The following is a 16681-nucleotide window of genomic DNA, read 5'->3' as shown; positions in this document are numbered from 1 at the left end:
CAGAAAGATGCTGCAGTGGCTGACAACTTGAGTTTTTATTTCTCTGGCATTTTGAGTGCATCTGTGGATTATTTTAGGTGCCTACATAGATACATCCACAGATTTGCAAAAAGTAACATTACAATACTTGTTACATCCAATTAAATGATATCTGCATAATTTTAGACTTCAACAAAAGCTTGCTCACTTGCAAAATTTCAGTTTATGACTAGATATTCTATGGTGTATTTCCAAGGAGGTTGCCAAGTTGTACATTTGAGAACTCCATAAGGCTAAAAGGCCAAAAGACGCACATCTCCAAATCCTTCCCTCTCTTCCAAGCCCTAGACCAGTCCCAGTCCCTGGTCAGTCTGCAGCTCCTTCCTTCTGCCTACTAGCCCATGATGTCAGAGGCCCAAATATCTACCACTGCATTCTTCTCTTTGTCTCCTTTGGACCTAATGTGAAGCTGCAAACTTTTGATGGAAGGAGTGAACAGAAAATCTCTATCTCTAGTACACCAAATTCTCCATTAGTGATTTTCTGTTCACAATCTTGAACTGCCCAGTAGTTGCATATGCTTCATAAACCAATTTGGCCAGCCCTGGTATATATCACGACAATTTACCAAACTGTTCACTTATCACAAAACTCAGAAATTTTGTTTGGTGGAGCACAGATATAATGGCCACATTGGGGCATAATGTAAAACTATGGTTTCGTATTATGCGAATGAGCCTTGCCTCCTGACAGGCTCATGCATTTCCTCTCCTCATACCTGCTGCACAGCAGGGATGAATTTGAAAGCTTTGGTTTGCTTTTAGTTAAGTGGGGTGGGCCGCTTCATCCAAACTGGAGATTGTTGTCTAACACTAACTTTGGGTAACTTCACAAAGCCAGCTGCTTAACTCGTGGTTTGAAAGTGGCTTATTTTTAAACTAACCAGTCTGTGTTGAACCACAAACCCTAGCTTGAATGAAACATACCACAGTTAACTAAAACCAAAAGCAAATGTTTCTGAGCTCCTTCTGTGGAAAGAGTAGAGGGAAGGAGAGAGCATGTGAATTTAGGAGACTAGACTTGTTAAAATGGTGCTAAATCACAGTGTTTTAAAATTCAACTATGAAAGCCATTAGACACCCATGTGTTATAGAAGCCAACTGCAGAATGTGTAATTTGCAGACAGCAGGGAAGTTGATTTTTTTAATTACATTTCTGAAACTGCAAGGGAGAAAAGCAAAAGATGCCTGGTCCACAAATGGACACCCTATAACTTCCTAGAAGCACCCTTTTTTGCCTGAAAACATATGGAAAAAAATTGTATGTCAAGTTTATCTTTTCAAGACTTCCCAAGTCCTTCAAGCAGCCTTGGCTAATATGTGAACCATCCCACTATGGGGCTGAAAGCTAGACTTTTAAAAGTTTCTGTTTTAGAGTTCTAGCAAAGTGCTTTTGGATAAGAAAGGGGAATACTAGGAATGCTTCCCCAACCCACTCAGGTGCCATGCCTTTATCCTCTTTATTACCTCTGAGACACCCAGAGACTTTAGGAAGATTTAATCCTAAATTTATTATACATGGGAGGGTGGGATCTGCTTTTCCCTGTCAACACCACAATGAAATTTGACTCCCTTTCCTTTTTTGGCTTGCTAAGGAGCTTACGATGAGACATCAATAGCATGATCTCAATGGGATCACAAATACAGTCAATGTTTGGAGGTTTTAATGGGAAAACTTTTTTTTAAATGCATAAATAATTCCTGACAGTTTCTGAGCAAGTCATTTGTCAATAAGCTTTGGGATAAGCCACAGGAAACAAAGCAGACCTGCACTTCTACCATGTTTATAAGGTACATCTCATTCTTAAAGGATAATTAAAATTATTCCAGATTTGCATTAGAAAATATTTAAGAAAACATTCAGACTAGGCCTTTCCTTTGGAGGCAGAGCAGTGGGCAGTATGGAGCAGTCCTAGGGCCATACAGAAGCAAGGGCATATTCTTGGGGCATTTGGCTAATGCAAGAAGAGGATCTAAGTGCCCCTGGAGGAGTTATCTTTCAATTATTTTAATAAACTCAGGAGTCTGGAGGTTATATATATATATTTCTCTCTATATATAAAGTAAGGGCAACAGTCCAAACCCTACAACTTCCATTCTTTATAGCTGTAGTGAAAACAAAAAGGCCTGGGGCACAGAAAATGAGGTTCTAGAATGGCTGACAGAGGTAATAGTGTATCAGATCGCCAGGAAAGAGCTTTTATATTTTACAGATCCAAGTAAAAACTGATACATTTTCTACACAATGGGCTCGCTCCACAGAACTGCACAATAATTAACTCCACACTTGTATCCCTACAACACTAAGCCTTACTCATCTGTATAACCTGCTGTAGCAAAAGGTCACCAAGCAACATCTAAATTCCAGTACAATAGTGAACTTGATTTTAAACGTTACACAAACACATTCTAACATTAGTCTTCTAGGCTGGGAGTAGAGGGAGAACCTATCCTTCATGATACCTGGTCTGTATAAGCAGAGGCTGCCACAAATACTGTTCACAGTTTCATTCTGTCCTCCAGGTGCACATGACACCGTCAACAGATACACAATAATTCCACCAAATTTTGGTTCTGGATCTAACACACATGTGATTAAAATGTCCATTTCTTCCTCCCAAAGACTTCACCATTTCTGGAGCATTGCACTTGGCTTTGTCCCCTTAATATGTTCTCAAAAACGACAGGAAAAACAAGGCCTAAGCCCTATGTCTTGCACAAGTTACATGAGCATCCATTTACTGGAAAACAGGAGAAAACAAGGCTTCTCTTACAAAGAAAGCAGCGAACCACATCTTCCCACATCAAACTATGGTCAGTTGAGGATTTTGGCCATGCAAACTTCTGTTCAGCAGAAAATTAAGCATGCTAATGGATAAACACTGATTCCATTTTTTCCTAACTGGAAAGATGCTCCCAAATACTACTCAAAGCTGCACCAAATGCGTCTGTCAGAGCAGTCTTACTTCAGTGAATCACTTAGGATCTAGAGTGAGATACAGTCACAGGATGAGCCACCTGGGCAAAAACAGGTGAGATGAAGTCTTAAACAAAAGTTAAACATTAAAAAGGTGCACCTGAATATTACAGACTAAGTTTACAAAACCTACAATAAGATAAAATATAGATATATTTATATCTTTTGAATATTCAGCAGCTTTTTGTTTATTTTTGAGAGGCTTCTGAAATTTTAGAAAGGGACAACTAACTAATTTCAACCATGCTTCACAAAACAATAATGGCTATTTTATATTGCAATTACAAAAGTAATGCAATTAGTGCTTTAAAAATAACCTACTTTTTCCTTTTCTTTTTTTTAAACAGAGACCTTTTGAGGAAATATGGTTGTTCCAAAGCTTCTGGGATTTTTTTTTTTTTTTTACCTGAATAGGAAGTGATCACAGATATTAAGTGTTATATTTCAAAGCTTTGCAGATAGGAATCTTACAATCGTCAGGTCCCAGGACTTTAATCTGAGAAAATTAAGTGTTTGGTTGTTTAATTCATTTTCTAACCAAAGCAATAAGAATACGCAACTATCACTATCTATTTACAGTTCTCAACCTATGGTCTGAAATGACGTACAAGTAGTTCTCTTTCTAAACTGCAGCATTAAAGGGTAGGCACACCATTTTTCTGCTGCACGATTGTCATCCACTTAATGATACACATAGAAAATATTTAGGTAAGTAAAATGAGCACACCACATACACTATGACAAGGTTTTACGGAACTCAACTCATACATCACTTAAATAAAAACAGCCACAAAAGGTTAAACCTCTGACAGTAAAACTCTATGCAAGTGTTACACTTCTAGCTTGCAGCAAATCTTCTCCCACACTTTCAATAGCAGATGAAACCACAAATTTAAAACAGTGCATTTTTATTGCAATTTCCAGAAAAACTGGAGTATATTGCAGAGTTTCTACACCACTATGGAGCTTCAAACAGGTTTCTGTACTGAGATGTCACCTAGATAGCTAAAGGAACTCTGCTTTTGAGTATGGAAATACATTAAGCTACCAAAACAAAAAGAAAAGTCTAAGAACAGTAGTACAAAGCATATCTGGGCCAAAAGCCCAGTCTCTCTCAAGAATGAGAAGTGCATATTTAACACGACAGCAATGGTGTGCCTAACCTTTGAATACAGTGGGTTACTGGGAAGCAATCAACCAATCAAGAAGGCCAACTCAATTAATTGCCCCCAAATTCAAGCAGCAGCCCTGGGGCTATCTAGGCCTTCTTCCTATGAATCTTAGCATCCACTTTCAGTCATTAACACAGGATAACTAATTAAGAACAGTGCTCAAATGATGTCTCACATACAAATTCCATTGCCTCTTTTGGTTGTGCAAAGCAGTAGAGTGGAGTCTTACCAATCTTTTGCACAGCTAAGATTAAATTGTTTCTCTACCCAAAGAACCAATAAGTCTGATTCAGTGAAGCTGCAAGTCCAGAAAGCTTTATTTAAAGCTTAACATGTAAGAATGTTCAGATGCCTCTGCAACTAACAAGACTGCACTGTGGATTTAGGAGTGCTAGTGGTGATCTGCCTATGTGAGTGTGTGCTAGTCCCCTATTAAAATCAATATTGGATGAAATAAAAACAGAAATTCAGGATATGCAAGCACATTTCCTGCTACTGGCAACTGTAATATTTAAAAAGGAAACACCCATTGGGTGTTAAACCCTGACAGTGTTACAACTAGATAAGATGCTCAGCCTAAGTCAGACCAGAGTGATCTGATAATGGGTTTTATTAAAATTGTAAAAATTTCTTCCCTGAACATTAACATAGATCCTTCATTTACATGACTATTTAGGCAGACTATTGAGGTTGTATGTTTAGAGATCAGTTGGTTTGATGAGGATTTTTGTTTGTTTTTTGCCCAAGATTACAGTAAGCTGTTATATGTATTCCTGACTCCCAGGAGAGAGTTATTTAAACTAGATGTTGGAAACGCACAGTTTAGCAAACTCAGAATCCAGTCTGTTAAAAAGCACGTAGGTCACAAAAAAGCCATTATTTTGTTAAAGTGAGGAATACCCTAGTATATCATTCAATGTACCCTGATGCTCCTGAATGGAGTGTTGAGATAAGGCTACATCCTCAAGCAGGCAAGCTGAACTCTCTTGCCTTTGCAAAAGAGCAAACACAACAGTGAAGGTAGTGTTCCAAAGGAATGAACCAAAGCATTCTGAAGGTAGTGTATGTAAAGTTCCCCCATCCCACTCCCACCCGCCCCGCCGGGTGAGCACTAAGCAGATTGCAAATAGTAAAGGAGGAGTTGAATTTAAAACAAAATGGCTCCAATTAGACCCAACTGACTAGGAATCCAATCACTGAATTCAAAATGACTAGCCATACTTAAAAAGGTTAAACTCTCTTTCAAGCCAACTGGATCGAAGAATTAAAAAAAGCTGTGAAAGCCTAATTATAAGCAATTATCCAGTTTTTGTTTTACAAGTCTGGTACTAGAGCTCAAGAAAGTGATTTTTTTTAAAGGCCATATGAAGAAAGCAAACCCAATAAAATAATTAAAAGTCCATGCAGGCTCAAGAGGCAAACAGTCCACTTCCATGTCTGCATTCTTTGTGAGGTAACTCAATTCTCTATAGAATATTAGAGAAACATGCAAAAGGCCAAAAAAAAACCCAACAAAACAAAACAAAAACACAAAAGAGGGCTCTAAGCCATTCCGGGCCAGAAAATTTACAAATATGCAACATTCAGAGCACCCTTTTTCCCCCTGTGTCCACACAAGTCTTTGCTGAACTGCAAAGCAGCATGTCCTGCACCCAGTGACTGAAGAGGAGCTGGGTACATACAGCAGGAGTTGAACAATGCCATAGTGCTCACCCAGTTTATAATGTAATTGGCACTCTACAACATCCCTAATCATCCTTTGACTCATTCGCACTCTGTGCTGCCTCTCCCTGGGGATCTATCTCAAGCTTTACAGAGACATCCTGTCCCTCCGACCGCATTAATTTCATTTTTTTCTTTGGAGGGTTTTTCAAAGTGCCCAGCCTCTCTTTCACTTTATATTCCAGGGTGCTATGGGGAATCCCATAAATACTCTGAGCTTTGGAGACGCTCATTTTCCCACTCATCACCACAGAGATCGCTTCTTCCAATATCTCACTGTTGTACTGTCTGTATCTGCCTCTTTTCTTCCGAGGTTGCTTAGAGCCAGGATCTCCCTCTTGATCAGAGGTGGGATATGGCTGTCCAGAGGTAGATTGCTCAGCATCTGAGCCCCAGGAGTCTGGTCCGGGATCCAGCAAGCTCCTTCTGTTTTGTTTTGGAAGGATAGCCCTTAACTTTTTACTAAGCGCGCTCTCCGTTTGTGAACCCATCACCAAAGAGCTATAGCTATACTGGTCGCCAGAACGGGACTCCCATGAAAGGTCCATGCCTCGAACTTGTGGTATCTTTAAATCCACAGGAGTTGAATGGCTCATGTCCTTTTTCCCATCCTGTTTAGTTTGAAGTGCCATTTTTTGAAAGGCTGAATTTTCTGTAAGAAAAGGAAGGTCACTGATGTTGCTGAGTGCACCGTTTCCCCTGAATTTCATTCGGGTGAAGTTGAATTCGTAGTGTGGTTTTGCCCAAGAAGCCTCCCTGGATAGTATCATGTGCTGTCCGTGATTCTGCAGCCCAGATGGCCCATGGCTGGCAGCTGTAGCATGCTGGTTTCTGCTCAGCAGTTCTTCGCTTATCTGCAGTGATCGAGCCAATGGAACTTTGAGAGATGTGGAGTGGCCAGACCCTTCCCTCGTTCCATCCTGCCAACTTCTCGGGGGCACCCCATCACCACTCCGAAGTCCCTCTGCATGGTGCTGGCTGGGTCTCCCAGGTCGCCTAATTGGATGGAAGGAAACTGATGTGAGCAGGACTTGCACAGGTAGGGAGGAATGGGTGAGGGGGCCACTCCTTTATTAGAAGACCTTGCTTGGGTAACATCACTTTTGTGGGTTTTTATTTTTATTTTTTTAAGTCTCAGCAGTCAGTTTTTTTAAAAAATTGTTCAAAAATAAAGAGAAGCTTTTTGGGCAAAGAAAAACGAAACCTGTCAGCTGGTCTTTGGTTGGGTTCACAAAATCTTGGAGCAGAAAAGGCTTCGCGCAAGTGTCTGAAAATAGCATCTTAATTATAGATTAGAAAGGAATAATCATTTGCTAGAGTCTATTCACGACTGTATTACTAGTGTGACGTTACCACTAAACAAGTACAGTAATAAAAGAGTAAGCCAAGTGACAAAATGCAGCAAATTCAACACACACACTCTCACACACCAGCCACCTGCACTTTTTATAAAATGCTGAAAGCTCTGGAGGGCATGGATTAACACTATATATGCTAAAGTTGCTGCTCAGCATCAAGAGCGCTCAGCAGAACTCAAAGGTGTTTGCTTACTTTGCATTCAACATTATAACAGAAAAACGGAATGGTTCTCAAATAAAAATGTTGCACATACTCAGACTCCATTTCCTTTTAAAATTAATCATAAGCCACATAAATATCAATTTGATTCTGTTTTTCACATGCCTAGGTAAAGAAGCAGGATATTTTCTTGCCACATATGTATTTTTTATTATGCTCTTTCCAACTTTACTGATTAAACAGATCCAGTTTAAATCTATTTTTAAAAAGAATATTATCTACAGTCTAATCAGACTATCAATCTTGTTTTATGTACACAATTATTTCAATTCCTGTAAATAATATGAACAAAAAGTATGCAATGCATTCTTGGTACTTTGCTCATTAAGATGATTACTGTGTATATCCTATCTAGCAGACAGCCTTTATATATTCACACACCCCTTAACCTAACCATCTGACATCTAAGATATGTATTTTAGGACCCACCTTACTCTCTTGACTGTAATTTGTATTTCAATATTGTATTTTTACATTTTTGTAACCTGCCCTAGGACCTCATGATGAAGGGCAGGTAAGAAATCTAATCAACAACAACAACAACAACAACAATAACAACAACAACAACATACAGAAGATTTGGATGCATAGCAAGGCGGAAGGAAGAACTTACATTCAAGTTTGGACTTCCTAATTCTTTAACAAATGCCTATTAAACATTACTCAGAATTTGAAGATTCTTAATTTGGTAACAAACAGTCCACATGAATTCTGAACAAGAAGCACCCCAGTGTCAAGGAAAATAATAAATTTCTACCAGAACTTTAAACATGCATTGAATATTTCAGCTAGTTCTAAAACAGTGAACCACTGTCCAGATATAAAGATTAACTAGCACAGGCTTCTTCAAACTCGGCCCTCCAAATGTTTTGAGACTACAATTGCCATCATCCCTGACCACTGGTCCTGGTAGCTAGGGATCATGGGAGTTGTAGGCCAAAAACATCTGGAGGGCTGAGTTTGAAGAAGCCTGAACTAGCACTTTGAAAGACAGAGGGCAATAGTTAACTAGCATTTAACTTATCAGTAAAAAGCAGAAACACAGGCTGATCTCTTGAAGATGCTTTCAATCAGCCATGTAGGAACACTTTATTTTAATGCACAGAACCTGTTAGAATATTCAGAAAGGGAACAGAAATTGATATTCTCCATCACAATACAGTGTTTAGAGTTCTGACATACAGGGTTAAGTAATATATCCATGTTGTGAGGAATTTAAATGTCTCTTTTGCAGTTATGTCAGTGACTGTCAACAATGGTTATTTTTATATCACTAGAAGTCCAGCAACTTGAAGATTATGTAATTCCACATCTATATTCAGCCACTTAATATTCTAAAGGCTGATTAGCTTTAAAATTAAACAAAAAATGTATTCTATTGCAGCATTTTCAAGTATCACCCCAAATTTCTTTATTCTCATGTATCTTCTCCCTATCAGCACATGCAACAAAAAATACAAGGTTGATGGGATTGTATAACCTTCACCAAGAAAAATCTTCACCCAGAAACTGTCTACTAGTCTAATAATAGTGTAGTATTTGGAATGTTTGAATTATTGAGTATTCCTCTTGGGAAAAGCTCCAAGGTAAGTAATTAGAAATCCGCCATATATCTAATGAGCCATTAGAAAACAAATGGAATTATAGCACTGTACTATAATAGTAGGTTATACCAAAAAAATAAATCCTAACAAATATTTTACAATTCTTGCTCAACCACTATCTTTACTTTAGTGGCCTTGCCTAAACATTCTGACAACTAAAGGAAACACTGTTTGGTTTGCTGATCTATTCAGACTAGGCAGCCATCATTCCATCCTATCAAAGGCTGAGATCGGGTTCAGATACTCATCAAGCCTCATGTGATCATCTGTGGGATGTGCATGGAACTACCAAAGGCTCACAACCCAACAAAGATCATGTACAGCCACTGGTTGTATGACCTGATACCCCCATACATGAAGCCAATGAAACTGCATTGTGGTAACACTTTTTGACTTGCTACAATCATGAAAACTGCAGTAGTCGTTTGTATAAGCTTCAAGGGGAAATGGTTGTTCATACAACTGGCACCCAACATAACCCCTGCCAAGTTGTTAGACCACTCTTAGGCCCAATGCTCCCATAGTCAAATGCACAGGTGTAGCTGAGCATGTGAACAAAGTCAAAATAATCAATTTTTTTTTAAAAAGTTGAAAGATCATAGCTCTACATTTCATGTATCAGGTACAAAACCAAAGTATTCCTAAAATGGAATTAATTTTTCAGTTGACTTCATATTTAAGGATTGGAAGAAGGTGTTTTAACAAGATGTAATTATACTCTGAAGGGTTAAATCAACCCTGTCTGTGGAAGCAATAAGGAAGAATTTGACCCTCAGTCTGTTGTTATGCAAATAACTTGAGGGGTTTTTTTATTAAAAATACTAAGAATTTCCCTTACCCATTCCCAGGAGTAGTGGAGCAGCCAGGTGAATGGCTCAAGGAGGCGCTGCCTGCACATGGACTTTTCTTAGTGGACAGATCAAGTACTCCGTCTGCAGAGACATGAGAATTACTTGAGAATAGGAAGAAATTAATAAAACTAAACACACACAAACATACAACTTGGTAAGTTTTTGTGGCTGAAACTCTGTCTCAGTTAATCTTGGGTTGCTTTGGAACTTGCTACTGAACCTCAGCCAAAGTCTCTTGACATATCAGCCATTATTTTATTTTCCTTATTTTGTTTTGTTAAGGACATATCGATATTATGACTTTCATTCAATAAAATATTAATGGTAGATTAAACAGTATGAACACATTATATCTGAGAGCATAGAATGCAGATTAATTTCAAAACATAGTTCTATGCATACACTTCATAATGCCTGAAAAGTGGATCAAGGTACTTCTTTTTGAGCATGTATACTTCTTGTTATCCACCATACATTCATTAAGATGTAGTCTATGTATTGATAGTTTCAAGTAAGACACAAAGCAGAGCAGGAAAGAAAAAACATCTTAACAACCAGAACCGAAGTTCATGTACGCATAAAAGAAAACTCAGTAAGTGTTTAGTTCAAGAACTACAAAATGGAGCAAGAGTAGGGAAATTATTGCCTTACAATTATTATTGCAAACAAACTGCAGCTTTCATATTAAGTATTTTCTGGGTACACTTCATTTTATTTAATATATTTATATTCCATCTTTAAATTTAGCAAAAACAATACTATTTAATGGGATAGCTTACAGGGCACTCTCCAGATGTTGTAGACTACAACTTCTATCATCCCTGACCACTGGCCATGTTGGCTGGGGTAATGGGAGTTGTACCCCCACAATATCTGGAGTGCACCACTTTGGCTACCACTATTCTTGCTTATTATAAAGTGCTGCAGTCCAGATATTCAGTCCATGAGCTATTCAGTTAGAACAGAGATAACTAGTTCAGTAATGCTAGCCTTGCAAGTTCCAAGGCAGTAAAGCAGATGCTAGAACGTCATGTGACTGGATTTTAAAAGTCAAATAATAATATATTTTGCATTTATAAGATACATGAGATATTGTTAGCCATTAATGGAAGACTAACTAATAAGCCTGATGAAATCATTTTTTCTACACAAAAGACTACTGCCTATCTCCCATGAAGCTTAAGTATAAACATTCTTAAAAGCTGCACAATTCTGGAAGGTAACAAGCTACTAGTTATTACTAACAACTTTTAAGAGGTAGCTAGTGGGAAAGAGGAAGGGTAAGTGGTGGCAAGTACAGAGTAGTTACCAGACAATTTGCCAACGTGGAAATTTACAGGTGCCCGCATTCTACAAACAGAATAGATTCTCTCTTCTTTTTCTTAATAAGCAGGGTAGATTCTCATTGAATTATTGCTGTGTTTCACATAACACCTAAACCAGTGTTTTTCAACCTTTTTTGGGCAAAGGCACACTTGTTTCATGAAAAAAATCACGAGGCACACCACCATTAGAAAATGTTAAAAAATTTAACTCTGTGCCTATATTGACTATATATAAAGTAATTCTCTTGAATTTTTCAATTTTTCCCACTGCACACCAGGCAACATCTCGCGGCACACTAGTGTGCCGCGGAACAGTGGTTGAAAAACACTGACCTAAACCCTCAAGGGATCCAACTCCATTCCCAGCATATGGAGTATACAGCAACTTCTAATGCACACAGGAAGTCACTTTTTAGCAACTGCAGCTCAGTGAAACAGTGTCTCCTTTTCTAGCAAACAAGTAACAAAGCTATGGTTATACGGACCACCTTTAAGACTCTTATCCAGAACTTTATTATGAATCTAAATCTTTCTGTTCTCTCCTCTACCAAAACAAGTCTGTTTGTAACTACATTAACAGGACAGTTAAGGAGGTTTGGTAATATTTGCTGTCCATGAATTTATATGCTAAAATGTACTATTTGGCTCACAGAAATAGAAAACATTCAAGTTCATAATTATTCAAAGCAATGTTATTTAAAGCAAATCTACATTTCAAGATCATCTATATAGAATATTTTGTTTTTCAACATGTATTTTTGCAATTTAAGGGGCCAGAGTCAGATCTGGAAAAGCTCTACTTATTAATAGAGAGATGGGGCAGTACCTTGTTACACCCAGTCCAATTAAATACTGCTTTGGTTCTGCGAGAAAACCAATTAGAAGACCCATGTTATTCTTCCAAGGTAGAGATTCACAATCCCTTCCAAGGTAGAGATTCACAGTGGGATTTTATTTAGTAAACATCAGATTGCACTGTAGGTTACCTAACTGTAATGATTTAGAAAATGGACAAGTTGCTTAAGCTGTATGTGAAAATTTCTTAAGGTTTTTAAGAAAACTAAAAAGAAAATGCTAGACAATAATATTTTAAAGTGCTTTATTTTCTAACACATATGTATTGACTTTTCTGCAAAGTCCAAGTGGCATACAAAATAATCCAACTTTAGGGCAGACAATTGCTTTCAATAGCTTATGGATTTCTCTCGCCTCTAGAATGCATTCAAATAAACATACATTATAATGTAAGATGAAGGGCAAAATTCTTCAGGTCCATTAAAAGTACTGTGCGTATGTTTACTTCCAAGGGAAAAGAACAAAATGTTAACTGCTACAACCTAGCAATTGTTCTTTCAAAAGCACTTGGTCAACACCAAGGTTTTCTTTTAACATAAGCACCACAATCAGAGGTTGACAAATGCAGTTACCATATCTTAAGATGCTGGCAACCACCTGCTACCTCCAGCATAAGATGAGGAAGGTAGGGCTCATCTCTGATGTTGTTTGGGAGTTTGGAAGAATGTAAGAGCCTGCTGGATCAGGCCAATGACCCATTCAGTCAAGCATCCTGTTCTCGCAGTGGCCAATCTGATGTCTTTGGGAAACCTACACCTGGAATCAATCAGAAGTTCCTCTGCTTCCAAGTGTTTCAGAAGGTCAGGAACAAAATTCCATTTATTCTAGAACACCCAAGAAGCACTGATTTCACCTGACACTGGACAAAGCATCAGTATTTCCAAAGTCTGGTGAGGCAGTTACAGTAATTTAACTAAGGCTGAAACTTGGGGGAAAGGTGATGTCTCATGTCTGACTTCACCCTAGACTTCAGAATCACCTGGAACCAGTGAGAAGTGCTATTGCTTCTGGGGCTCAGAATGACACCAGCCACAAGGTCCTGACCCTGCACCAAAACTCCTTTGCATGTCAGAAGAATAGGTGGAGAACAGGGTCAGTGATAACCACAACTGGTTCCTGGCTACCAAGGTCAGCCAAAATCTGTGGATCCTGTTTAAAGCCCTTCACCAGAAGACACACTCTTATGTGTAGGTTACCACATACTTAAAAGATGTCACACACAAAGAAAGTTACAATTGACATGAAGGACTATATTTAAAGTAAATAAAATAGCCTTTACTAAGCTGGCTGCTGTAAGACAATTTGAGTATTCAGCTCCAATTACAGGCATTCTGCTTATGAGCAAATTGCCAAAATACTTGCCAAGTGTGATTACAGGCACAATTCACTACATGGAGGCTAGAAGTACACTATCAAACCCATTAATTCAGCATAAGTAAATTTCCCAGAGAGTAAGTTTATTTTCTGGCAGACCCAGCATCCATCTGGAATATGCTTAATAAAATGAGGGCACATAGTTGTTAGCACTTTCGCACCATTTTCAGCACAGCTTTTCTCTATTCTCTTATGCACTACTAATCAATCCATGCCTCTCTTCTTTCCGTTCTATGATTTACTTAGTCATTAATGGCCAGCAAATTGCAAATGGTTGCAAGGGGCTATGAACAGAAATGTGGCATACCTTGTTCGCTAGGATCCAACTGAGACTTTCTGACAGTGAGGTCCAAGGGCGAGTCCTGGTCAGCCATGAGAAGTTTGCTGAGCACAGGATTTTGAGCCGTTGCACCCACAGGGGATGAGGCTACCAGAGATGCTTTCAGCAGGCTTTGGTTCTTTGTGCTATTGGGCGAGCTGGAGTCCTGAGTAGAGCTAGTTTTTGAGGTATATTCAGCAGCAAACTGTCGAATCATCCGCTGCATGATCTCACGGGCCACTAGGGGAATGTTGGGGTCAGAGACCCTATGACTGTCTAAATGGTAAAAAAGAAGAAGAAGGAAGTTTTATGTAGAACAAATTTTAAAGCAAGACAATTTCCGATACTGAGGGTTGTGGGTTTTTTTTTTAATTTAAAAAAGCTACAATATTTTAACGTGCAAGAGCAAGACAATAAAAAGGCACAGATCTTACATCAGGGGCTCTCTTAATTGCATCTTCAAGATCTGATGCAACTTATAGAATTGTGCACCCATTCCCTACAGCTCCCTCTCTTAACTGCATTTAAAAGAGCCACTATGTCTGCACCAGCTCCTTAAGATCACAATGCCCAATTTTTAACACAGAGAATTTTAAAATGATATAATACATTCATAAGAATGAAATAATTTCTTCAGTGCTGGAATGGGAAGAGGGAGGCAAATTAAGCATGTATTTCTTTGTATGGAGGTTTAAAGAATCACCTTCCAGTATAACAGCCCTTTGCCAACATAAGACAGAGACCCTATGTATGTCCCCAAATAGAATTCTAGGTCTGCAATAATATCTGCCCACCAAAATAAGCTGAGCTAAAGAGCATAAACTTATAAATTATCAATGTGAATCTCACCTAAGCCAAAAATCTCTAGGTAGAATTAGACAAGCCATCTTAAACCCACAGTTCCTCTTACCTTCCCCACAACCACATGGATATAATATTTGCCTATTTACTGGTTCTGACATAATATATGTGCGGTACTTGAACACAAACTCTGCTATGTAAATGCTATTATTAATAACTCCTCAAAATTCTTCTCTTCCCACCAGTCCAGCTGCCTGAGAAATCTTGGGCACCACCAGGGCTTTTTTCAGCTGGAACTCACCAGAACTCAGTTCCAGGTGGGTGTGATTGCCATTATAACAGAAAAAGAGAAGTGTTCATGGCACCTCTTTTTCTAGAAAAAAAGCACATGGCACCGCTGCATGGAGACAAAATTTAGAGCACAAACTACCCAGAGGGTGGTGAACCTTTCGGGCCCAGTGGGACAGAACTTTATCTCCCCTCAATTCTGTGAGCCAACTTCTAACAGGTGGGTAGGATTGCCCAAATGTCAATCATCTAATATCACAATAACACTGGCTGATTGATACATCAACGTTGGGCCACATGAGTCAGAGGACTCAGGAAATGGTTCAAAAGTCTTGTTCTTCCCTATATGCACCACTTAACAAATGCCTGAAAACCAGGTAATTGTTGGGCCTCTGGGAAGTGCTTGGGAAGCATGTCGGGTGCAAGATATATTTAAAGGTGCCAACCAGTGTCCTTTAAAGATTATTTTATGGAATAGAGATTTTATGGAAATAATACATGGCTATCTCAAAAAAAAGTATTTTAAAAAGATCAGTTAGCCAAGCATGCAAGCCAGTTAGAGTATTAATTTCATTCTTTCATCATGACCAACCTTTTCGATAAAAGACTGCATGGATAAATTCTTCCGCTTGCCTCTCGAACCGAATGATTTTCGCTTGCTCTTGTCTAAGCAGAGCTTGGTGCCCAACTTCCAAAGCTGGCTCATCCAGACTGACTAAGTGTTCCTATGAAAAATATTTAACACAAATGTAAAAATATAAACACCTCTTCTTTTTATGCTGACTTAAAAAAAACTGCTCACTGTAAAGACAGTGATACAATTTGATCTGATACAATTTGGAATATATGTCAGAATTTGTCAGCCATCTCTCATTGCTTAACACTTAGGGCTGTACATTTATTAAGAAGCAGTTTCCACTAAACTCAGTGGCAGCTACATCTGAGTAAATACCGGTATATTCAGGATCTTAATTCATCTTAAATGATGAATGCACCAACAAAGTCACAATATTTTTTTTCAAAGTCACAATATTAAATATAGAACAAGAAAGGGAGAACTATCTTTTCATTATTTAATAAAATTTACCATATAAGGAAAAGTACTAAAAAATTTCACTTCAAACTGATCAAACACGGGTTGTTCCAACCAAGGCACTGGGTGGTGGAATGGCAACCTGCCTGGCTGCTGATTGCAACAACACTACATTATGTGAAGGGGCAGGGAAAAAATGGTTCAAGGAAAATATATGGGGGGATTATGCTGCCACTGCTGCTTTCCATATGCAACCACTAGATAGCACTCCTGGCCATGGTTGCCACCTGGCCTTTCCAAGAGGAAACCTGGATTCAAAAGATATTGCCAAGCAGCAAACCTGGTTCTTTAAGAGGAGTGTGATTACATTCAACAGGAATTTTCCCCTGTCTCCATTAAACCCCTGTTGATTAATTCTTATCCAAAATAGTGTGTACGTATTTATGCAGGATGAGGACAGCTGCTGCTGGATCCAAAATAAAGAAAAATTGTAGTTTGATGTTATCCACATGCAACTCTTTCCAATAAATAGTCTAACCATCTCAACCCAGTGACATTATACAGAAGTTAAACCATCTTGTCAAGTGAGTATCTCCAAAAGGTATCATAGAAGTAGTAAAGGTGCAAAAAATGATAATCAAGGCCACAGCCTTTAAAATACTGCTTTAACAACTATGGGAGCAAGCAGGAGGCATGTTCGCAACCCGCAGCATCCGTAACCTACAGCGCCGCGTCTGCGCACAC

The 16681-nt window shown here is 38.6% G+C and overlaps 1 protein-coding gene across 1 annotated transcript in view; it reads right to left on the bottom strand.

Annotated features, from left to right (window-relative positions):
* The window catches only part of LCOR (ligand dependent nuclear receptor corepressor), a 57099-nt gene that overhangs the window by 22185 nt on the left and 18233 nt on the right, over positions 1-16681 (bottom strand). The window contains exons 4-7 of the mRNA XM_033148161.1: positions 15497-15629; positions 13804-14091; positions 9930-10023; positions 5937-6905 (exon numbers count right to left, since the gene is read on the bottom strand). Of these exons, the coding sequence (XP_033004052.1) occupies positions 5937-6905; positions 9930-10023; positions 13804-14041 (1301 nt within the window). The 5' untranslated portion in view covers positions 14042-14091; positions 15497-15629. The remainder of the gene's footprint in view (positions 1-5936; positions 6906-9929; positions 10024-13803; positions 14092-15496; positions 15630-16681) is intronic.

Source organism: Lacerta agilis, chromosome 5, assembly GCF_009819535.1.
Source record: "Lacerta agilis isolate rLacAgi1 chromosome 5, rLacAgi1.pri, whole genome shotgun sequence".
NCBI classification, from domain to species: domain Eukaryota; kingdom Metazoa; phylum Chordata; class Lepidosauria; order Squamata; family Lacertidae; genus Lacerta; species Lacerta agilis.
This window is presented reverse-complemented; position numbering and strand designations above follow the sequence as displayed.